Source organism: Geotrypetes seraphini, chromosome 1 (genome assembly GCF_902459505.1).
Source record: "Geotrypetes seraphini chromosome 1, aGeoSer1.1, whole genome shotgun sequence".
NCBI classification, from domain to species: Eukaryota; Metazoa; Chordata; class Amphibia; order Gymnophiona; family Dermophiidae; genus Geotrypetes; species Geotrypetes seraphini.
In genome coordinates, this window is record NC_047084.1 from 236598609 (window position 1) to 236623805 (window position 25197).

At 43.9% G+C, this 25197-nt stretch overlaps 1 protein-coding gene across 4 annotated transcripts in view; it reads right to left on the bottom strand.

The window, feature by feature from the left end:
- Positions 1-25197, bottom strand: part of TBC1D19 (TBC1 domain family member 19) — a 318950-nt gene that overhangs the window by 128312 nt on the left and 165441 nt on the right. For all 4 annotated transcript variants that reach the window (XM_033947994.1, XM_033948011.1, XM_033947985.1 and 1 more), the window contains 3 exons: positions 20183-20295; positions 11089-11163; positions 7634-7696 (listed from right to left, as the gene is read on the bottom strand). In XM_033947994.1, coding sequence (XP_033803885.1) covers positions 7634-7696; positions 11089-11163; positions 20183-20295 — 251 coding nt within the window. The remainder of the gene's footprint in view (positions 1-7633; positions 7697-11088; positions 11164-20182; positions 20296-25197) is intronic.

Genomic DNA, 25197 nt, shown 5'->3' on the forward strand with positions numbered 1-25197 from the left:
AGACAGGAAGGGACAGAAGTGGCAGATAGATTGAAGACCTTGGAAATAAATTTAAGAAAAGACAGAAGAAAGCAGAACAAAATGGGCAGATAATAAAGGTAGAAAAAAATAATTTTATTTCTATTTTGTCATTAGAATATATCAGATTTGAACTATATATCCTGCTAGAGACATAACTGGGGACTGCAAAGCCCAGGCAGTGCTTCTTTAGCTTCCAGCACTCCCCTAACACTATTCCTGTCATGTGTGACTGCAGTATTCTGTTAGCATGATATTTCTGTGTAGCATTCTGTAATAATTTGGCTTGTTCAGTTTTCTTGATAGTGGAGGGGATATATGTGAAGGGGAGGGGAAGGGAAACAAGGGTTTTGTTGGTCCTTGCTCTGTATATTTGTATTTATAAAATGACAATTGTACAGAATATTGTTTCTTTTTATACTTTAATAAAATATGTTCAATATAAAATCATAACTGAGGCTTGTGCGGATGGGATCAGATGGTTTGCGGGGACCGAACTCACGGAGACGGGGTGAAAATGTTTTTTTAAATTTCAGTCTTAGTAGTTTGCCGGTCCACAAAATAATTCTTTTATTTCCGCCGGTCCATAGGTGTGAAAAGGTTGAAGAACACTGGGGTAGACAGATGACGAACAGAGACCTGCATGTCAGCCTCATGCAGGGGTGTGCTGCTAGACTCTGGGGCAGCAGCCGCCATGATGGATGGCTTGGTGATTTTTTTTCTTTTTCAGGCCGCGTTTCTTTAATAGGCATAACTGCCTGGCTGTGGCAGATGAAACTCCGGGAGGCCCCTCAAAGAAGCGAGGGCGATTCGGTGGCAAGAACACTGTAAAAATGCTATAGTATAGCTGACAAGCGCTACATTGGGGGGGGGTTTTCTTGGAGGAAAGTCAGAGCTCGAGCAAAAGGCATCCAATCAGAGCGCTGTCATCACGTGACCCCCTCTCCATTTTCTTTCTAGTCATATGCATTGTCTTTTTGAGTAGGAGCAGTTCATTGTCAAACCACTTGTCTGATTGTCTTCTGATTCTGGTTTTTGTTTGTATTGGGGCTAGCTCATCTATGGTAGCTGTACTTAGACTGCACCATTGTGAGATGAAGTCCTTGGGGTTACAATCTTGGATTGTTGCTTCTGTTTTATTCCAGAATTTGGAGGGGTCGATGTATTTACGTGAGTTGTAGGTTATTCTTTGAGATTTTGGTTTGATTTTGCTTTTGACCCAGTTGATATTGAAGGAGTATGTGTAGTGGTCTGACCATAGGGATCGGGACCAATTTCCATTTGAGGTTTGAATCTCTGGTTGAATGGGCTGTTGGTTCATGAAGGCTGCGATGTCAAGTTGGTGACCTTTTTCATGTGTGGATTGTGAGTCTAAGATCTTGTATGTTAAGGCTTTGAGGTATGATAGTAAGTTTTCTACTTGTTTGGAGGATCGGTACTCTAGATGGAGGTTTAGGTTTCCTAGGATTAAGTTGTATGTTGCCGTTAGTGAGTTTTAGTATATAAAATCTTCAAATTCTGGTCTTGCTGTCTTCCAGTTCCCTGGTGTTATGTAGCAGAGCATGCAAGTTATGGATCCTTTGAGTGTGGTGTCTGAGAGTTGGCAGGGTTGTAGATCCATGTATGGGGTGGATGTTTTGTCTAGTATATTTAGGTTTAGGGCATTTCTGACTAAGATGGCTAGACTTTCTCCTCTTTTATTTTCTCTGCAGACCACTGTTATCTTGTATCCCTTTGGGCAGACTTCCGTTATCCTGGGATCTGATTTTGATGTTAGCCAGGTTTCTGTGAGGAAGAGGCAGTCTAGATTCTTGTTTTCTATCCAGTCTTTTATGTGTTCTGTCTTAGGGCCTATAGCTCTGATGTTTAAGTAGGCACATGTTAGTGTGGTGTAATCAAGTTTCAAGTTTTCAAATTTTATTAAAATTTTGATGTATCGCAATATCATTAATTCAAAGCAATTTACAATTAAAAACAGGGTCTTAATTATTAACTACTAAACTAAACTAAACCTTGGGTTTATATACCGCACCATCTCCACGAATGCGGAGCTCGGCACGGTTTACAGGAAGAAAGATGAGAGAGGAACTACAGTGGAGAGATTAAAGAGTTAGGTGTAAAGGGGGAAGGTGAGAGGCCTAAGAGGGGGGAAGTGTTACAGTTTTGAGAATAGCCAGGTTTTTAGGTGTTTGCGGAAGAGTTGGAGGGAGCTTGAGGTTCGGAGAGGGGAGGTGAGGTTATTCCAGATCTCAGTGATTCTAAAGGGGAGGGATGACCCAAGTTTGCCCACATGGGAAATACCTTTTATGGAAGGGAAGGATAGTTTAAAAATTTGGGAGGATCTGGAGGAAGTAGGGGTTGGGGAGTTCCAGGATAGAGGGATAACGGCAGGAAGGATGCCATGTAGGATCTTGTAGGCCAGACACGCACATTTGAAGTGGATCCTGGGGATTACTAGGAGCCAATGGAGCTTAGACAGGAGTGGTGAGACGTGATCAAATTTGCTTTTCGCGAAAACAAGCTTAGCTGTGGCGTTCTGAATCCGCTGAAGTCTGTGGAGGCTTTTCTTGGTTAGGCTGAGGTAGATAGAATTGCAATAATCCAATCTGGAGAGGATGATGGATTGCACTAGGACTGCGAAGTGTTTTTGGTGAAAATAGGGTCTGACTTTCCTTAGCATGTGAAGGCTGAAGAAGCATTTCTTCACCAGGGATTGGAGATGTTCGTTGAAGGATAGAGAAGAGTCTAAGGTGACACCCAGAACTTTGCTTGAGAACTCGAGCTGTAATGGGGGGCCGGTGGACAATGGGATGGAGGAAGGTAGATGGTCTAATTTTTGGCCGAGCCAAAGGAGTTTTGTTTTGGACTCGTTTAGTTTCATATGCATTGTGAATGCCCAGGATTGGAGGTTCTTTATGCATGAGGATATGTTTGTGGAGAGGTAAGTGAGGTTCGAGTCGGTCTCAAGGAGGACGAGGATGTCATCAGCGTAAGTGTAAAGAGTTTCAAGGGGGGATAGTTGGAGTAGTTTCAGGGAGGACATGTAAATGTTAAAGAGGATTGGGGAGAGAGGTGAGCCCTGTAAGTCGTTTTTGGGTAGATGAGTGATCTTGGGTGAGGGTGTGGTTTGGTCTTGGAGGGGTTTGTCAGTCTTCTTCCCTCTGTTGGTGTGATGATGTGGTGTATGCAGTTCTGGCAGTTTATGTTTCTGTCCACTGTGATTTGTCTGGCTGGGTGGTGAATTCTGTTAGTAGTTGAAATAATTGGTATTGATCACCAAAGAGTTCTTCACCCAGACATGGGATGTTGGCTAAGTGATCTTGGAGATTAATATTCATGTTGGAAACTCGCAGCCAAGCAAGACGTCTCATAGCCACAGACATGGCTGAAGCTCTGGATGTTAGCTCAAATGCAGTTAATAAGAACATAAGAAATGGCTTCGCCGGATCAGACTCTAGGTCCATCCAGTCCGGCGACCCGCACCCGCGGAGGCCAAGCTAGGTGTTCCCTGCTGAGAAACCTTGTTTACTCGTATCCCCCAATGTGATTTGCAAGAAGGTGTGCATCCAACTTGCTCTTGAATCCCAGAATGCTGGTCTCCATCACGACCTCCTCAGGGAGAGCATTCCAAGCGTCCACCACTCGTTGTGCGAAACAGAACTTCCTAATATTTGTCCTGGGCCTGGTGCCCCTTAGTTTCAGTCCATGACCTCTTGTCCGAGTCACATTTGACAATGTGAATAACGATGTTTCTTGCTCTATTTTGTCAAATCCTTTTAGTATTTTAAAAGTCTCTATCATGTCTCCTCGCAGTCTTCTCTTCTCGAAGGTGAACAATCCCAGTTTTCCGAGGCGTTCTTTATAACTCAAATTCTCGATACCTTTAACTAGCTTCGTGGCTCGCCTTTGCACCCTCTCCAGTAGGGTTATATCCTTCTTTAGGTAGGGAGACCAGTGTTGAACACAGTACTCCAAGTGTGGTCTGACCATTGCTCTGTAAAGCGGCATTATGATGTCCGCCGATCTACTTGTGATTCCCTTCTTAATCATGCCCAACATCCTATTTGCTTTCTTAGCTGCCGCTGCGCATTGAGCCGACGGCTTCAGGGTCCTGTCTATCAGTACCCCCAGGTCCCTTTCTTGTTCGGTCTTGCCCAGTGTCACACCTAACATTTTATATTCATGTTCCTTGTTTTTCTTACCCAGGTGCATCACTTTGCATTTTTCTATGTTAAACTTCATCTGCCACTTTTCTGCCCATTTCTCTAGCTGGTTCAAATCTCTCTGAAGTTCTTCTCTGTCCTTTTGTGTCCCAACTACCCGACATAGTTTTGTGTCGTCCGCAAACTTGATTAAATTACTTGTTGTTTCATCTTCTAGGTCGTTTATGAAGATATTGAACAAGATGGGCCCAAGAACCGATCCCTGGGGTACATCGCTCGTTACCTCTTCCCAGTCTGAGAACTTTCCATTTATGCCCACCCTCTGCAATCTGTTTTCTAACCATTTGCCTATCCATCTTAGTATATCTCCTTCTATTCCAGTTCTTGCCATATACTTTCTGGTCTGTAGGATATTGTGAACTATGTTTTGAAAATCCTCAAGACGATCTGAGGGAAGATGTTGCTCAAACTCAGACAAGTGCCTTGCCAAATGCTTAAGGTAAAAGGACAGGTAGAAGTTATAATTTAGAATCCTATTGGCCAACACAGAATTTTGATAAAGATGATGACCAGATTTATCCATAGTCCTTCCGTCTCATCCTAGTCGCGCTGAGGCATAAACCCTGGAGCTGTTGAAATTTTTAAGGGTTGATTCTACAAGCAAGGACTGATGTTGGAGTTGTGGCTTGTCAAACCCCAAACAGGATATTATTCTAGAGAGAGAATCAATTTTTCATGGAGCTATAGTGACAGAAAAAGGAGTCTCCCAATTTTTAAAGAGGGCGTCCTTGAGGAAACCATGTAAGGGCAACTTAAGTAGCTCCTTAGGAGGTTCATCAAAGTCTAAAGTATCCAGTAGTTCAGCTTTGGGTTCAATGTCAGCCTCCAACTTGACAGAGAGAGCCTTTCCCAATTGTCTAATATTTACTGTATATATATTTATTTATGTAGTTTTTTTTAGCCCATCTTCCACAGGAGCCCAGAACAGGTTACAACGATACATTCACAATGTTTTTGAGGCATATGAATAAGGGTACATTCACACTATATTGGCATAGAACTAAGGCATACGAATAATGGTACATTCACATTATATTGGCATAGTACTAAGGGTGCAGTCACATTTTACTAAAGATATAGATAAGGGATATAGGGCTAGATTCACTAAGCAAACCCATCGTGTACCAATCGGTGTACGAGCTCTTTGTGACCCGATTTCCCTCCGACCCGATTCACTAATCTGTGTACCAATCCGATTCCGATCCATGCATGCAAATGAGGGAAACAGCATGCAGAGTAGGCAGGGATGCGATTCACTAAACAAAAATCTTGAACACCAACTGGGCTAGCCAATCAACAAGAAGCGACTGCTTGGGACCAGTCGCTCACCTACTTTCCGACTGCCCTGCCAGCCCTGAAATAAACCCGTTCTCTGCCTCTGCTGCGATCTGCTCTCTGCCTCCCCCGGCTCTCCTGCTCTCTGCTCTGCTTCTCTGTTCTCTGCCCCGATCTCCTGCTCTTAGCCCCCGACTTTTCAGTTGTCTTGCCGCCCTTCTCAGCCCCGATCTCCTGCTCTCAGCCCCTGACTTTCCTGCTCAGCCCCGACTTGCCTGCCCTTCCCCGAAGTGCAAGCCCATGGTTTTAACCCGTGGATTTAAAGTGTCAATAGGAAGCAAAGCGGCATGCAGTGTACACCTGGAATTGGTACCCTGAGGCATCAAAATGCTCTGCTTAGGCTGGGCCAGTACCAAGGGAGTCGATGCAAGAACCGGTGTTGCATGCAATTTTAATATATCACCAATCTCTCTCCGTAAAAACTCACTGAAAATCTGTACCCTTTGGTCAATAGCCAGTACCATTGGTGCGGCAGGGTGTTTAGGGGTAGGTGACCTCAAAGAGGATGCACACGCTGAAGGAGACACAGCCTGCACTGAAGAAGAGTGTTGGCGTCGATGCTTGGCCTGCATCGAGGAACTCAAATGCTGTAGAGCAGTGATTCCCAACCCTGTCCTGGAGGAACACCAGGCCAATCGGGTTTTCAGGCTAGCCCTAATGAATATGCATGAGAGAGATTTGCATATGATGGAAGTGATAGGCATGCAAATTTGCTTCATGCATATTCATTAGGGCTAGCCTGAAAACCCAATTGGCCTGGTGTTCCTCCAGGACAGGGTTGGGAACCACTGCTGTAGAGGCCTGCAACGCTTGCTGGAAAGAGGATGGCTTCTGAGCAGGCTTCCCTGATGCTGGAATAACTTCGATGTTCAGGGTCCAAACACTGCAAACATCAACTATGCCGATCAGTGATGGAAATAGGCCACTGACACCAACAGCACTTCTTAAACCCACTTGATGGTTTCGACATGGATGGGAAAATCTTGGTGGCAAGGTTAAACTCAATTTTGGTGACAGAAAAAGAAAAGCCTGCCGAGGGAGAAAAATAGAGGGCCAAAGGCCCATCTGTAGGAAACGAGGAAAAAGAACACCAAAATTATTATTAGAATCTACTTTTTTGTTTTTTCCAAACCAAATATAAAATAAGATAAAATGAAAAAAACTTGGCAAAACCAAGAAAAGAGACATTGACGGGAAGGCAACAATCGCACTGGACAGAGTTCAGAAAAAAGCACTTCTTCGCTCCCTGGAAAACAAAGAACTGAGGTACAGTGATAAGGCACCCGGCGGGAAGGCACTTGCTTATGCGCGGTAAGTTTCTAAAAACTTAAAGCAGCAATACACTTTTATCACTGTCCGTACTGGGCTCCGTGGATGACATCCTGTCTTGGTGGTTGGATCCCAGGAATCTAGCTAAGGGAATTCATCTGGAGCCTCTCCAATAACAAGAAGTCACAGGTCTACCTGGCTTTATGATGCTGAGGCAGTAATCAGTCTCCAAGGCTGATTGGTCGATGTACTGTCTGCAGATGATAGTAGTTTGATGAGTGCTGAAAACTTTCAAGTTGACAGTGCAGGGCAAGGTTGTCAGGATTCTGTTTAACAATGCTAGAGCAGTAGCTTATGCCTACTGTTGAAGAGAAATGAGTTCAGTAGTAGAATGAGAGGGTGCTCTCCTATGCAGTGAGATCAGGATGTACTTTCTGGCACTGTTGATGGAGATCAGGAGGCCATGACTCTCGTTCTGCCAATTACTATCTCATCACTGTAGATCAATACTGTAATATTATTCTACTATTGTTTTTGTTAGTAAATATTATTAACAGTAAACAAAAATTTCACCTTCCCTATTGGTCCCTAAGCCCCCAAGGATGCCCTTTTAAAAGCAAAACTAAGACTTTATTAAAAAAAACCAACAAAGCTAACATCTTTGCTATACAAAACAATATATACTTGGCAGTCATTCTGCAACCCACACAACTATTTTAATATCAACTATACTCAGAAAAATAGAATACTTTCAAAGGTTTATTTTGCTATTGATCAAACATATCTACCTGGTATAAGTAGTCTTCAAATACAAAATAGAAATCATCATTGCTTGCTGTTAGCTTCACATCCTACAAAAGAAAAGAGAATATATATTTTCACCATATACTAACATTTTTATGTAAAAGCTTATAGCCATTTTTATTGACTATTAAAGAAAGATTAGGTTCTTACCTTTGCTAATCTTTCTTGTAAATCCACACTTTATTCCAGGACCAGTGGGTTATTTCTGTCTATCCGCCAGGACTTTGTAGGAAGCCTCAAACTTCAGAGACTTAAACCCCTCCCCCTTACCTCATCACTGTCCTGCAAGCATCAGTTAGTCTTAAAACAGCCAGGAACATCTGTAAAGGATAAGAACGAGAGAGGAACAGGGAGTACCCCTGTAGACTCTAGCAACCTATTACACAATATTCTTCAGGGCCCAAAGGGCTAACTGGAATCCAAGATACATACTTGTAGAAAAACAATGTTAACTTGAATATAAACAGAGGGTTTATATTTAATTCTCCATCCACTCCTTCTTTCTCCCCTTGGTGTCCAGCATTCCTGCTAAAGAACACTACATTTTTTAAATTTTATTTAAAAATTAATTGCCCGCAGCATGACGTACAATAAAACATACACAATGAAATCATAACAAACAGACAAATATAATCAAATCATACAAGAAATATAAAACCATTCAAGAAAATGCTCTTTCAAATAACTAGGTCTTTACCAATCTCTTAAATTGCAACACACTAGATGCCTGTTTAATCTCAATAGACAGTTCATTCCACAATAACACACCCTGCACTGTCACCAAAAAGTGAGTCTTGCTAGTCTCACAGAACTCACTTATGAAACTTGAAACAATATCTGACTCTCGGAACGCAATGATCGCATTGGCTGATAAAGATGAAATAAAGAACTAAACACAACAGGGGCCTTATAAGTTAGTACTTTAAAAATAATAACTAATAACAGTACAAAAATTATCAAAAGTGAGATAATCCCTCTGCCTCCGTAACAAACAAACAAGTTATTCGGTCTCACAGTCAGGGTTCAGATGGGAGGGAGAGATGGATGGGTCAGCAGGGGGGCGGGGTGAAGTGCTGCTGCCGGTGACTAGGGCTTAGTTTCAAGGGTAGGGGCTTATATTAAGACCTACCCTGAAAATCATGCTACGGCTTATTTTCAGGGAAACACGGTATATGAAAACCTAGATAAACTTGGAAACTTGGATAAAGAAACAATCACCATGATCAATGCCTTGATATAAAAAGCCTAACAGAGAAGCAAGCAATAACTCCGTAGAATGTCTGGGTCGAAATCCAAACTGGAACTTGCAACGCTTCTTCTAATACCTTTGCCAAAAAATTTAAAGATGAAATAGGTTGATAATGCTCTACCTCATTTCCATCCTGCTTATTTTTTTAACATTGGACAAACTATAGCTCTTTTCAATCCTATATGGACACAGCCCTCAGACAGAGATCGAGATACAACAGTCAAAACAGAAAGTGTCAGGGCCTCACTCATACCAGACAATACTCCAACTGGAAATGGATCAAGTGATCAAACTCTGAATAATCATTTTTAATTGTGTCTCACAGACATTCTCAAAATCTGACCATAACACATTCTGCAAATGCATGACCACTAGCAAAAGAAATATTCTGAACTTTAGCCACAAAAAACACTAGAAAATCATGACTTTTGTCAACTTCATGACCACCCTAAATAGTTCTTTCAATGAACTTGCTAAATGATAAATTTTCTGATCAAAATATGCCTTCTTAGCTTCCAAAATGGTGCTCTTATATCCATCTAAGGAATTCTGATATGCCAACATAGAATCCTGATCAGAATGTTTTCGCCATTTCTGATCCTTTTGTCTCAGTAATTGCTTTAATCTTTTTATTTCAACTAAAAACCATGGTGCAACATTAAACTGTTGAGAAAAAAATCTCCTTCAATGGAGCTATTGTGTTTAGACATGCTGTAGGAGTATCATACCAGTAATGAAAGATTAGGCTCTTACCTTTGCTAATCTTTCTTGTAAATCCTCCCTTTATTCTGGATCCAGTGGGTTATGCATCCCTTGCCACCAGGCACTGTAAAAAGCCTCAGATGATTTAAATCTTAACTCCTCCCTCTGATAGCATAACCTGGAGCATGCCCCTTGGACATCAGTCTTGCTTTCCTACAAGCCAGCCTGTAGGAGCTTATCTCTTCTGCTCATGTTTCTTTTTATAGTTTTCAGTATTTTTCAGTATTTCCTTCCCATGTTTGCCCTCGTGCTGTGGAAGTTCCCTGCGGGGATATCCTTGCAGCAGGAGATCGCAGACTGTTGGAGAACGTCTGCTTCGGGGGGGGGGGGGTTCCTTGCACTGCAGTAAGCTCCCTGAACAGCCTGCAAGTCAGATTGGGGCTCCGGGATCGAGAGCTAGCTTACTCCAGGTTCATCCTCTAGTGATTGTACTGCAGGCTGAGCGGTTCTGTGGAGCTGGATTGCGTGCCTCCGCCTGGTAGTTGCATGACATAACCGAGGGAGGCGGAGGTCACCGGCCGTGGTGGTTGGGCCAGTGGTGTAGCTTTCCAGCTGCCTGAGGCTTTAGATCTTCCTACATGCTGTTAAAACATTGCCTGCAGCTTCTCTCATACAACACAATGGAACAGTGAGTAACAGATTGACAGCCTGTTTTAGCCATTTGGGGGGGTCTTAAAAAGGGGGGTTTTGGGTGGTTTCCCTGCATGCCCTACCCCTCCCCACCTCTAAAATTCCTAAATCGATGTTTTTTTAAGGGATTCCTGTCCCTTTCCCGGTCTATTTTAGTGCAAAATCAGCACCCATGGCGGCTATCTTGGATTTTTCTTGATTTGAATAAAACTATATTTTTTATAGTTAGGAACTTCAATTTTACTCCAAAGTTCACAGATGGCCTCCCCAAGTCAGGATGGAATGGATTCATGCCTTGTTTGCTGTGGATGGCTTCTGGATGCACAGCAGTGTTCCATGTGTGCTGCGGCCCGCAAGGGGGCAAAGTTTGCATGGATGCAGTACCTTCTACCTCCAGAGAGACCCTGCTTGAGCCTTCTGCCCCAATTTCTGTGAAAATCATGTCTGGGGGGGACTGTACAAGAATTTACTGCCTCAGATACCTCGTGCTGGGCTAAAGTGTCCAGCTGAGGAAGCCATAATTGTTTCAATTTCCCCAAATCAACGTCTTCCCTCACAAAGAACGAAGACTTCTTTGGCTTCTGGATCATTTGATAAGAAATTGAAATAGTCAAATTAACTATGTGGTCAGACCAAAAATAATATAAGCAGCATTATGTGAAGGATATAAAAAACAAAATAACATATATGAAAGGATACTAAAAACAAATAAAGGGCTGTTTACAAGTAAATGTTATTTTGCATTTTCTTCTTTAATAAAGAAAAAGTTAAAATATTACTATTAAATGAATCACTCACTTTGTAGATCAGGCTGTCGGCTAAGAGGTCATACAGAATCACATTCGCTTTAAGCTGTTCATAATACAACATAACCTAGAAATTAAAAGAAATAATACATAATTCCCTAGTTTAAATAATGATATTTCTAGGTGCAGTGTGAGATTTCAAGCACACCAGAATATATGGTTATTACAATCAGAGTTCTGTGCATGCAGCTAATTTTTATGAGGCTACTAATCCCTACACTGAAGCAAAAGTTTTCTGGAACAAACCTAAGCAAAGGCTTCTCTACTTTCTCTACTGTATAATGAAGTTCAGGTTTTTCTTGCAACATGAATTGTGAATTTTGTTTTAGAATTATCACCAAGACTAGGGGGTCTTTTTATTAAGGTATGCTAACCGATTTAGGCGCCCATAGAATATAATGGATACCTTAGCATTTAGTGCACGCTAAATCGGTTAGCGCGCCTTAATAAAAGAACTACTAGGGTTTTTTTAGCAGTGTCTGAGGAACTATGAGGTTCCTTTATTTGAAAGTCAGGATTTCCCTGATGTGGGTACTGTTTTGCTCTTTAATTGTTGTACTCTTCATGAAAACCAATAAAATATTTTGAACATAAAAAAAAAAAAAAAGGAAAAGGTTGTTTTTACTGCTTTATGCTCCTTATTTTTTCAAACTTCTCTGTAAAATGTGACATAACAAAATGTAAATTTTATTTTTTTATATATCTTCATAGTTTGTATTATTTTCAGCAAAGAGATCAATGTAGTTTCTCCCTTTAAACCCTCAGATACCTCATGTCTTTTTTTTTTGTAATCATTTTTATTAGAAAGACCTCATATGTCTTTTGAATGAAAACTGAATCAAAGTATTAATTTGTGGATTTTGTCATCTTTTCTGTAGGCATTTTAATAATGATGCAGCTCTGATTCTTTTCCCAAAATATGTGGAAAACTAATTTTTTTATTACTTTTATCTAGAGCAAGGGTTAGGGAAGTGAAAATGACATCTTGTCAATGGAAGGCACTTATTCAGTTCTAAAACCTTAGCAAGAATTCTGCTTACTCAACCCTTCAACACAACCAAAAAATTATGAAAACTTTAATTATAAAAAGATGAGAAATCATCTAAGATTCTGAAAATTACCTGTGTTTTGCAATGAAGTAATTCATTGAATGCATAGAATTGTTACAGATGCAGCCAAAAATCAATTTTTTTTGGGGGGGGGATAGTGGGAGTGCCCAAGCCCTGCCAGTCAGAGATCCACTACCTCAACTGAACCCCCACTCCCCCCCCCAACCCACTGCCTCAGCAGAGTAGAAACTGTTAAAGGACTCCCAAAAGGCTCTATAGAGTGTCTATCAAGTCTCAACACAATGCAATAAGTCTTATCCAAAACTCCACTCACTATGTGCAGGAAAAGTTCAGGTACCCACAAAATAACTGATAAAGGGAGGCAAAATCCATTGTCTAAAGCACAGGTGTCAAAGTCAGTCCTCGAGAGCCACAATCCAGTCGGGTTTTCAGGATTTCCCCAATGAATATGTATTGAAAGCAGTGCATGCAAATAGATCTCATGCATATTCATTGGGGAAATCCTGAAAACCCGACTGGATTCCTTCCCTCGAGGAGAGACTTTGACACCCCTGGTCTAAAGCACAGATCAATTTACACTCCCAAAAAGCAGTAAATGCAACAAAGGGAAGAATGCCAAATACAACATACGTATATATCTAGCCCTTACTCCACTTGCAACTAGGCTCCTCATCATACTCATTGTGCAATACCCGCAGAGTCTCTATCATATGTTTCAGGCTTTACACAACCAAACTATGTGGAACCAATTCCTGGACTTCCAAGAGTTAAAATGGAGAAATTAGGTTCTTACCTGCTAATTTACTTTCTTTTAGCCTCTCCAGACCAGCATAGGTTATTCTTACAAGCAGGTTATATCTCATCATGACCAGCAGGTGGAGACTGAGACAAAACTTTGGAATAGTACATATCTTGTGACTCCTACCTAATTACCTCAGTCTGCCAAATAGCCAAGCAGAACGAAGAACTATAAACAGAAAAACAAACAGGACTCCGAACAGGAGTAACAACTAATAAAAATAGGAATGCTGTTGGAAAATGCAAAGGAACAAATGCAAATAGCAAAGGTCCCCACAGCTCGCCAGCTACGCCAGCCAAGTCACAGCCGCTGTTCTTAATCTCCCCGTCCCTAGAAAAATACTATAGACCGAATGAAAAATTAAAATCTGCACACAAGAACACGACAATAGATAGGGTGGAGTCCTATGCTGGTTTGGAGAGGCTAAAAGAAAGTAAATTAGCAGGTAAGAACCTAATTTCTCCTTCTTTAGCAACTCTCCAGACCAGCATAGGTTAATCATACAAGTGGGATGTACCAAAGCAGTCCCCATCATGGGTTGGACCAGCGATACCAGAACATGCTCACCGAATACCGCGTCCCGACGCGCCTGAAAGTCCACATGGTAGTGTCTTACAAAGGAATGCAAGGAAGACCAAACAGCAGCGTTACAAATATCCACTGGAGGCACCAGCGAAGATTCAGCCCAAGAAGCAGCCCAACCCCGAGTGGAATGAGCCTTGAGAAATTCCAGAACAGGCTTTTTTTAATCTGAAGAAGGTAAGCGGAAGCAATAGTCTCTTTAATCCAATGCGCAATGGAAGCCTTGGAAGCACCATCCCCCTTACAAGGACCCGCTAGAAGGACAAAAAGATGATCTGATTTCCTGATCTCCTGGGTCCTCCACATACAGGCCCGAAGGAACCGATCAACATCGAATTTGCGCAACTGTTTCTGCTCAGAAGAACCCTCCCGACTATCTAGCCCCGGGAGGACCACCGACTGAGTGACATGAAAAGGAGAAACTACCTTTAGCAGAAAGGAAGAAACAGGCCATAACACGACCCGTGCCCTAGAAAACTCCAGGAAGGGAGACCTACAAGAGAGAGCCTGCAGCTCTGAAACACGTCTAGCAGAAGTAATAGCTACCAAGAAGACTGCTTTAAGAGTAAGGTCCTTCAACGAACAGGCACCCAAAGGCTCAAACGGGGGGGCTCACCATCCCGGACAGAACCAGATTCAACTCCCAAGAGGGAACAGACGGTCACACGGGAGGATTAAGCAGCTTGGCCATCCGCAAAAAGCAAATGACATCAGGAATGGCAGTCAGAAGCTAACCCCATAATAACCTACGAAAGGCTGACAGGGCTGCAAGCTGAACCCGGAGAGAAGACCAAGCCAGGCCCCTGCCCAGGTCATCCTGCAAGAACTCTAAGATGTTAGGTAGGGAAGTGCGAGAAGAGACCACTCCCTGCACCATATACCACTCCTCAAATATACGCCAAAACCGCAAATAAGCCCAAGAAGTGGAAAGACTGAGGGACCCCAAGAGAGAGAAGATCACTTTATCTGAATACCCCTTTCTACCTAGGCGTTCCCTTTCAAGAGCCAAGCGGTAAGACAAAAAAGGGAGCCAGATCGAACCAGGGAATGGGGCCCCGTCTCAGATCGGGCGAAAGAGGCAGAGGAAAAGGATCCGACCCCAGATATGCATACCACGGACGTTGGGGCCAATCCGGAGCCATCAGAACCACCAGGTCCAGGTGACAAACAATGCAGAGAAGAACTCTGCCCACTAATGGCCACGGAAGGAATACATACAACAACCCCTCCATTGGCCATGGTTGAACCAGAGCATCCAGGCCCTCGGCCTGACTGTTTCTGCGACGACTGAAGAAGCGGGGTATTTTGGCATTGACACTCGTGGCCATCAGGTCCATGAGGGGCTGACCCCAAGACTGCACTATTAACTGAAAGGCCACGTGGCTTAGACACTACTCTCCAGGAGCTAGCACGTGACGACTGAGGAAGTCTGCTTGAACATTCTCCACTCCAGCTATATGGGAGGCCGAGATAACCTGAAGATGAGACTCTGCTCAGACCATGAGCAGAGCCACCTCCTGTGCCACCTGAGTGCTCTTGGTGCCTCCCTGACGATTGACATCAGCCACCACCGTGACATTGTCCGACATAATCCGGACCGACTTGCCCGCCAAGGAGTAGAAGCTAACAGCGCCAGACTGGGCTCCAGAACATTGATCGACCAAGAAGCCTCCTCCATGGACCAGGTGCCCTGAGCTGAGTGACCTAGACACAGAGCTCCCCAACCAAGGAGACTGACATCCATGAGAAGCACCGTCCACTATACCTGATCCACACTCATCCCTTGAACAATATGGGAGGTCTAGAGCCACTAACAAAGACTGCAGCGAGCCAAGCCCCGCAGAAGAACAGGGTGAACTAGACAATGCCTCTGGTGACCACCTCCGAAGCAGAGCGAACTAAAGAGGACACATGTGGGCCCGAGCCCACCTCACCATGTTGAGGGAAGCCGCTATTGACCCCAAGACTTGGAGGAAATCCTGCGCCCGAGGACACCAGGATGCCATAAGCAGGCGAAACTGAGATTACAAATTGCTTACCCAGGCCTCTGGGAGGAAAGACCTTCCCAAAAGACCTTCCCAAAAGACCTTCCCAAAAGACCTTCCTAAAAGATAATCCAAGCACTGTGAGGGGGCCAACCGGCTCTTGGCAAGGTTGACAACCCATCTCAGCGACTGTAGGAACTCCACCGCCCGAGCCATGACCTGGGTGCTCTCCTACAACTTTATGCGAATCAACCAGTCTTCCAAGTAGGAAAGCACCAGAATGCCCTCTGTCTGCAAGACCGCCGCGACGACAACCATAACCTTGGTGAACATCTGTGGAGCCATGGCAAAATGAAAAGGAAGCGCACAGAACTGATAGGGCTGACTAAAAATCGCAAAACAAAGGAAGCGCTGATGGGAGGCCCAGATTGGAACATGGAAGGAGGTCTACGTCAGGTCGAGAGAGGCTAAATACTCCCCTGGTTGAACTGCCAGAATCACATATTGCAGTGTCTCCAAGCAAGAAGATAGAACTCTAGAGAGCCCTGTAGACCCCCTTCAAATCTAAAATGGGCCTAAACGACCCCACTTTCTTGGGCACCACAAAGTAAATCGAGTACCTGCCAGTACCTGAGGGGGAACCGGAACAACAGCTTAGAGATCTAGCAATCTTAAGGATCTGGCTAAAAACCTGCTTCTTCCACGCTGCGTGACAAGGAGAAGCTAGAAAATGATCTGGCAGGGAATGGGCAAACTGCAGAGCAGAACCATCCTGAATCACCTCCAGCCGAGCATCCCCTGGAACCAGAGGGGGTGCAGGCACAGAGTCATTGGGCAGGACGGACAGCAGGGGAACCATTGGAGAGATTCTCAGTCTCCCAATGGATCTGACAGGACTGCATTCGCTGAAAGAAACGACCCTGGGCAAAATCAGTGGTCAGGTAGGGAGCAGTCCCACGCTCAGGGGAAAATCTCGCAGACTACCCCGAGCAGTGCCATCTCGAACAACCTGGCAAGCACCGTCTTCAGGCAGGCAGGGCACTTTAGAGTCCATCAGAGTTTGAGCTAACTAGTCCAAAACCTCTGGCAAACAACCAGGACCCCCAAAAAATAAAATTTAGAGAGTTTAGTGATGGACACCGCATCCGTCGACAAAGCCCGAAGCCAAAACGTCCGACGCGCCGCCATGGATTTGGCAGACGTCCACAAGAAGTCATCGAGGGCATCAGAGGAAAGAGGCAGCCATCTGAATCTTCGCCACCTCCTGACTATGATCAGACTCACTGTTAAGGACCTGCTCGGCCCAGTGAAACATGACCCGAGTCACCAGTCCCGCACAAATAGCTGCCTGGACCCCCAAGGCAGACACATCAAAATTTTGTTTAAGAATGGTCTCCAACTTATGCTCCTCAGAGTTTGTTAAGATGAACTACCCTCGACGGGCACAGTATGCCACATAGCAAAAGCTGAGACCACCGCGTCCATCACTGGTGACTTTAAGTAGTCCTATCCCCCATCGGGACAGGATACAAACAAGCCAAGGAGCACACAAACCGAAAAGACGCCTCCGGCGAAGCCCACTGCGCCAGGATAATATCCAGAAAAAAACAGATGTATTGGACAAGAGTGGGAAGCAGAGAAAATCCCCCAAAGAAGAGGGTCCTCGAAACTCGGGGTCACAGGTGGCGCCTCCTCAAAGCGCAACACCAAGGAGATCTGCTGAATCAGATCTGAGAGCTTATCCCTCTGAAAAAGGCGCACCTGAAACGCTTCCTCGCTGGTAGATAGAAAAAAACAAGTCCCCAGTACCAGCGGCTGTCCCCTCGAGAGGTTCCTGGAGGTGTCCCAAGAGTCCAGGTCCTCATGCATTAGTTAAAACTCTCCTCAGACAACAAGTTCTCGTCCGAGGCCATAAGCAGGCTCCTGGACAAGGGAGGAGGAGGGGAGACGTGAAAAGAATTAAGGGATCAAAACATCAGGGAATGCGGAGGGAACAAACCCCCAAGACCCCCTGGACACAAGTAGGACTCCCGACCGCCAGAAAATATGCTTTACACAAAGCAAAAAGAAAATGAGGGGGGGAAAAAACCCCAGCGGCCACATGGGACTCCCTGCCCCAGCAGAGGACCCAGCTGTAACCTGTCCCTGTTATGTCAAAACAGGGAGAAGGCACCTGAGACTAAATACAACACAGAGGGGCTAACTGAGAAAAAAACGGCAAAAAACGTGCCAAAAATAGCCCCTCCAGGGCCTGTAATGTCTGAGAAGACTGAACTGTCCCAGGCAAAAGCCAGCATCAGCTGAGAGAAACAGATGACAGGGAATCCCCAGCCGCACCTACAGTGGCTGAGGAAATTCCTCCATGTGCAGCAGGAAAAGATCGGGCTTCCCTGCAAAGCTCTGCCGGCTCGCGAGGCACTAGTGGCAGGGAGACCTGGATGCCGGCACCTGCTACTGACGAAGCTCCTCCACCACCCCAGCCTGAACAGCTTTTTTCAGGCTGGCTGCGAGTGCCTTGGCTCTCTAAACAGTATGCCTTACCACCAGGGGGTAAGGCTTACCTTTGAGGCACCTTTAAAAAAATGTAGGGGAGGTGGAGGAAAGGGGGGAGGGACCCCACTCAAGACCCGCTCCCCCCGCTGGGTTTGACACCCCCAAGGTCAGACGGACCACCAAACAGTGTCCACCCAAGCTTAATCCAGCACCAAAAAGGGGACAAAAATTACTAAACAAATTCCAACAGCCCTACCAAAGGAGAATGGGTACAGCTCACCACACTTGCTGGAGACTGAGAGAAGACTGAGGTAATTAGGGAGGAGTCACATGATATGTACTATTCCAAAGTTTTGTCTCAGTCTCCACCTGCTTATCATGATGAGATATAACCCACTTGTAAGATTAACCTATGCTGGTCTGGAGAGTTGCTACAGAAGGTGTGGTTTATTAATATACCAATACAATAAACACAAATGAATAAAAGCCAATACACTAGTCACAAATAAATAAAAACCAAACACTCTGCTATGAACTGAAGTCCTTGCTGTGGACCCAACACGAGCCGTGTCACGTGGGTGCATATGCACACATGGAGGTACTTACAGATTTTATAAGCTCCCTGTCCAGGCGCGGGCTACTTTTTCAGCTTGGAGCCAGCACCGTAGCAGCACTGAAATTCTTCTGATAATCACTTACTGAGAAGCAGAAGTTTTTATAGCTGTATTTAAGGACCCCTGAAGAAGGCAAATCTTGCCAAAACATGGCCTGTGTTGGGTCAGGTCATCTGATCACAGCAAGGACTTCTATTCATAGCAGATTGCTTGGTTTTTATTTATTTGTGACTAATGTATTGGCTTTTAATCATTTGTGTTTATTGTATTGGTATTTTATATTAATAAACCACACCATTTTAACTCTTGGATGTCCAGGAATTGGTTGCACATAGTTTGCTTGTGGACATCTGTTCATTTGTGGTACCTTGATCCATTGCTGTGGGAGTTCGAACCGTCCTTGTGGCGTTGACCACCCCATAGTGTTGTTTGTTTTTTCAAGAAGGCTCAGTCTTTACATAGCCTTACTTGAGACAGAAAAACATAAAATTTATGGGGCCTAATGAAGTTGATAACAGATATCAGGAGACTCTGCTATGCTTATGCCAAACATCAGGCCACAATGCTCTTCCTGGGAAGTGGGCTGTTTATTTATATCAAACTGCTATCCACCCTCTCTCTCCAGGTAATTAACAGGACTGCAGCTAGGACTGCATATAGCAAAATGTATTGCAGAGGCAAATAAGTGACTAACTCACAATTCGGTCATCTGGTATAAAGGTCCCTTCTAAGTGGTTCCATCGGGACTCAGCTTAGCATGTTTAATTAGCACAAGTACTGTTACTCAGCTCAGCCCATATTGCATCCTCACCATCTGGTAACCTTTAAGATCATTTAGCAGCAGTAGCACAACAAGAGGGGCGGAGGGGGAGGTCCAGACTGCCCTGGGTGCAGACTTGGTGGGGGCGCAGGTACCTCTCCTCTTCCTCTCACTGGGAATGGGACAACTCTCTGAAGGGCACCCCTCCACTGCTACCTATTTAAATCTTCACCGGCAGAGAGCAAGCTGTCCTAAGAACTGCTCACACCAGCCTAGTCACTCACTCTGGTGTCACGTCCTGTTCGTGAAGCCAGAACTGATGAAACAAGGAAGGCTCAACTGGTGCAAGCAGCAGGTATTTCACCTACTTGCTTTCAGTGAAGATGTGCAATGGTACGAGGGGAGGGGGTATGCAGCGATGGGGCAGCAGGGAAAAGCAGGGGGGCATTGCAATGTCGAAGTGGCAGGGAAGAGCATATTTGGGGCACACAGTGTGGTGATGCTGGGTGCCTCTGCCCTAGGTGCCAGCTTCCACTGCTTAGCTGTATCATTGTTTCCAAATGGAGGGAAGAAGCAAAACATAGGATTTAGGCAGTCACTTTCTTTACACTCTCTGGTATCCTTCCCCTGTAATTAACATTTTCATTTTAATTTGACTAATACACACTAAATACCAATTTAAATAAAATTAATAGAGCAATGGCTAAAATCACATTTATTTGTTAAATGATCACTAATAAACATGTATCACTTATACCTCTGTTGTCCATTTTTGCTTCTTACCTCAGGTTGGTTAGAAATATTTAGAATGAGAGCCCACAGTTCAGCTCGAAGTGCAGTTGGACACCCCTGTCTCACATACTGTTGAGCTGCAGCACTATCTTGTTGTCTAAAAACTAAAAAAAACATAAACTCAATCATTTGTTCCAGGTACAGTTTGACTTTCTACAATACCATGTTTCCCCGAAAATAAGACATGGTCTTATATTAATTTTGGGACCAAAAAAAGCACAAGGTCTTATTTTCGGGGTAGGTCTTCTTTTTTCCATATACAATGATAATCTCTCCCTTCCTCTCCTCCACCCCAATTTTTCCTATTTCCTTTCTCTCCTCCACATGTGTATCATCTTTCCTCCCCTCTCACCCATCCCCTTGTGCAGTGTTTTTCTATCCCTCCCTCTAATCCCCCTGTGCAGCAGAACCTTTGCAGCTTGTATCACTCACTCCCATCCCTTGTGCAGCAGAACCCTTGCAGCTTGTATCCCTCCCTCCCCCTGCTGCCGCGCACTCACTCGCCGACCCTTCCATCTCTCTCGCTGACCGCGAGACCGAAATAATGTACCTTGTAACAAATGGCAGCATCGCAGTAATGTAGACAGGCTGCTTCACAGCCCTCTCTTACCTGGACACGTGTGCCACGTTGCTGATGACATCATCGGTGATGCGGCAGAGGAACGCCCGGGCAGGAAAAGGCCGCAAAGCAGCCTGTCTACATTGCTGCGATGCTGCCGTTTGTTACAAGGTACAGTATTTCTGTCTCGCGGTCGGCCAGGGGCAGTGGGGTCAGCGGGGGGGAGGGGAGAGGGGTGTGTGCAGGGAAGCGCTGCTGCCAGTGACTAATGGCTTATTTTTCGGGGTAGAGCTTATAGTAAGATCTATCCCGAAAATCATGCTAGGGCTTATTTACGGGGTAGGTTTTATTTTCGGGGAAACATGGTACTTAAGAAAGTGACTGATCAATATACTGATAAAATACAAGTAGGGTTTCTGTTTTTAGGTGCTCAGAACTTAAACATTTCACTAAACTAAACTAAAAGTTAGCTTTGTATACCGGATCTTCAGCCAGAAAGAAGCTCGACTCGGTTAACAATAACTAAAAAAATAACAATCAAAGTGTTTGGCAAATAAAACAGTTCTTAAAGATTTATGAAAAAGTTGAAAAGGACCAGGACTTCTTAAAATAAGAGGAAGTTCATTCCATAATTGAGAAAATTTGAAAACCAAAGATTGACTGAAATTCTTGACTCCTTAGATTCCTTTCAATGAAGGAAGGGAGAGTTAGAATTGTTGGGTGCCTCTTGCATAGGAGAATCTATAAGCATCCTATATAATAAAAGACTAAGCACACATGCGCACTTAGGATTTTGTGTTGCCTGCCGCTGTGGTGTGTGTTCCGTGGCAGCCAACCCAGCGGCAGGGAACATTCTGGCCACTCCCCTCCTCCCGCCCTCACTCACCGTGGAAGCCAGGCAAGCTCTCTCCCTGCCCGCGTCCTCGGCAGTGAACACACCTCGGCCCTCACTCGCTGCCGCCACCACTGCTGCTGATCCTCCTGTAAAGAGCAGCTTGCGATAGTGGCCGGCTTTAGCGAACCTCGCAGGCCGCTCTCCAACTTGGTAGCACGTTCCCTCTGATGCGATCCTGTGTGTCAGAGGGAACGTGCTACCGAGGCTGGAGAGCGGCCTGCGAGTTTCGCTAAAGCCGGCCACCATCGCAGGCTGCTCTTTACAGGAGGATCAGCAGCTGAGAGGAGCCGCCGCCGGCACTTTTAAAACTTAAAACAAAAATCTTCGGCCGCAGCAGGCCAGCCTGCGGGAAGGGAAGGGGGAGGGGCCAAACGGAGCAGGCCAGATCGCAGGGAGGGGCCGAAACAGAGCAGGACAGCTCAGGTAAGAGAAGGGAATTGCTTCAGCAGGGACCTGGAGGGGAAGGGAAATACCGTTGCTGCTTCTGCAAAGGAAAGTGTGTGTGGGGGGGGAGAGAGAGACAGAAAGAAATACAGACAGACAAAGGAGGCCAGGGAGAGAGAGAGAAAAATAGCAGGAGGGAGAGAAACAGAAAGAAAGGAAGAAAGAGACAGGAGCAGGGAGAGAGACATAAAGAAAGAAAGACAGACAGGCATATATTCTAGCACCCGTTAATGTAACGGGCTTAAACACTAGTTCCATAATAAAGGGACAAGAGGGATGAAGATACCATATAAAATTTTATAAGTAATACATGCACATTTAAAGTGAATCCTGAGATAGACCGGAAGCCAATGAAGGTTTAAAAGCAAAAGGAGACAGATGGTCAAATTTACTTTTTCAAAAAATTAATTTTGCAGTGGTATTTTGTATCAGTTGGAGTCTTTGAAGGCAGGTCTTTGTTATGCTGAGATAGACAGTGTTACAGTAATCTAGCCAGGATAATATGATAGATTGGACCAGAAGAGAGAAGTGTTGTTGGTGGAAAAGGTTTCTGACCTTCTTCAACATTTGAAGGCTAAAAAAACACTTCTTGACAAGAGAGTTTATTTGATCCTTAGAGGTAAGAGAAGAATCTATGAGAACTCCCAATATCTTGGAAGAGAACTCGATATGCAGGGAAACCTCGGAATCCAAAGTTACAGTTGGAGGAAGACAGTCCAATTTTGGGACTAGCCATAAAAGTTTTGTTTTTGCAGCATTTAGCTTCATCTGGACAGACATAGCCCAGGCTTGGAGTTTGAAGATACAATGATTTATTTTAAAGGCTGGGTTGGTGAGATCTGAATCAATCTCAATCAATATAAATCAATATAAAGATGTCATCCACATAGGTGAACAGTGTTTCCTAAGCTGACAACTTGTAAAGGTTCAATGAACAGAGCAGAGAACTCTGAGGGACCCACCAGGATTTTGAGATGTCACATTTAATGTTAACTGAATAGGAACGAGACAATAAAAATTTGGAGAACCAGTCAAGAACAGCCTGATTAAGACTGATGTTAGAAAGTAAATAAAGCAGAATGTCGTGATGCACTACGTCAAATGAGGCAGATAGATCAAACTGAAGCAAAATAGCATATTTGTTTTGTAATCGTAATTGTTGAATTTTTGAAAGTAGGGAGATCAGCAAGGTTTCGGTGCTGAAATTTGAACAAAATCCATGTTTAAATGGTTGAAGTATTGAAAATTTCTCAAGATAATTAGTAAGTTGACTAGGGACGATTGATTCTATCATTTTTATCAACAAAGGTATGTTGCAATTGGTCGATAATGAGGGTAGGATCTAGATCTACTTTTTTTTTTTTAGAAGAGGGGTGAGAGTTATTTGCCTCATAGAATGCAAAAAGTATCAGTTTTTCAGTGAGTAGTTCAAAAGGGTGGTCAACCAAGTTATTGCTTGTGAGGGAATACTAGCAAATAGATGACAGAAAAGGGTCAAGAGAGCCTTTACACTTTCTCATCTTTTCACACAATTTAGAAACTTGAAGTTCGGACACTGGATTGAAAGAGCACCAGAAACGATCTGCTGGGATCTCCATTATGGGATATATAGAAAAATATCCAATATCTACTGAAGGAAAGGATTGCCCGATAAAGAGAACTTTTATCTTTGAAGAAGCAAGCTAGGACATCAGCTGAGGAAGAAGGAGATTGATCAGATTTAGAATTTGAACTGATCAGAGAGCGCCAAAGTTTGAATAGGATGTTACTCTGATTATCAGACTTGGCTAGTTTACATCCATAGTAAATTTTTCTTATTTTCCTTAGTTCTAAGTTGTATTTTCTAATCGCTTACCTCCAATTTAATTTATCTGTGTCCGAATGAGATTTTTTTTCCATTTTCTTTCTAGCTTCCTAGTTTTGCTTTAGGACTCTATGAAAGGGTAAAAACCATGGTGCATTTTTTATATAACCTACATAATGCAATAAGTCTTTATCCAAAACTCCTTTCAGTATGTGCAGAAAGTATACACATACACATGTACATACAAAATAGACGATGAAAGGAGGCAATGGAAGATTAGATTCTTACTTGGATAATCTTCTTTCTGTTAATACACATAGGAGTCTGTACTTGAGATGAGCATCCTCTGGTTGTGAACTGTTGCAGAAGGATATCAGTCATATTTTTCAGATCTTCCTCCTTCATCAGTGGAATACAGTGCCCTCTTCAGTTTGTACCAAAGCAATCAATATCCATGATGCTATGAACCACTATGTGGAAAGTGATCAGGAAAAAGCAAACAAGCTAAACAGATACTTATACCCTGTGTTTAAGGAGGAAAATCCTGCAGAAGGACCACAATTGGCAGGGAAAATTACAAGTGAGAATGGTGTGGATACTGTGCCATTCACGGAAGAAAGTGTTTATGAACAACTTGAAAAATTGAAGGTAGACAAAGCCATGGGATCAGATAGGATCCATCCCAGGATATTGAGGGAGCTCAGAGAGGTTATTAGTACAGGGAGCTGCAATGAATGCTCCACGCTGCTTCTGACACTCATAGCGTTCCTATGAGCATCAGGAGCAGCATGAAGCATTCAGAGTGGCTCCCTGTGCTAATAACCACTATCACAGTTTAGTAAAAGAGGGGGGATTAATCATGAAATTGTAATGCATGTGATGACAGGGCAGACTGGATGGACCATTAAGGTCTTTATCTGCCACCATTTACTATGTTACTATAATAGAAGAAAACAGAAGGAGGGGCATGGCATAACTTGACTGTAAAAGCTCATATTACAAATCTTGGAAGTACCTCATGGAAGATGACTGCTAGTAAAGTTGTACCTTCAGCTGACTTACCTACCAGTAGCAGTATGGAGCCAAACTGTGCCAAAAATTTTCATTCGTGAATTTTTTTTACTACTTTGCTGACCTGTAGAAATGGAAGCACGTTCGCAAAAGATTTCAAACTTGGCACAGAAACTTGCCTCAAGGTGTTGTACCAAACTGCAAAATTTCAGACTCCTAGGTAGTTTCTTTCTGCCACAGTGCTTAAGCAAAGTTGATGTCTTAGGTCACACGAGGCATGGAAGTGAATCGAT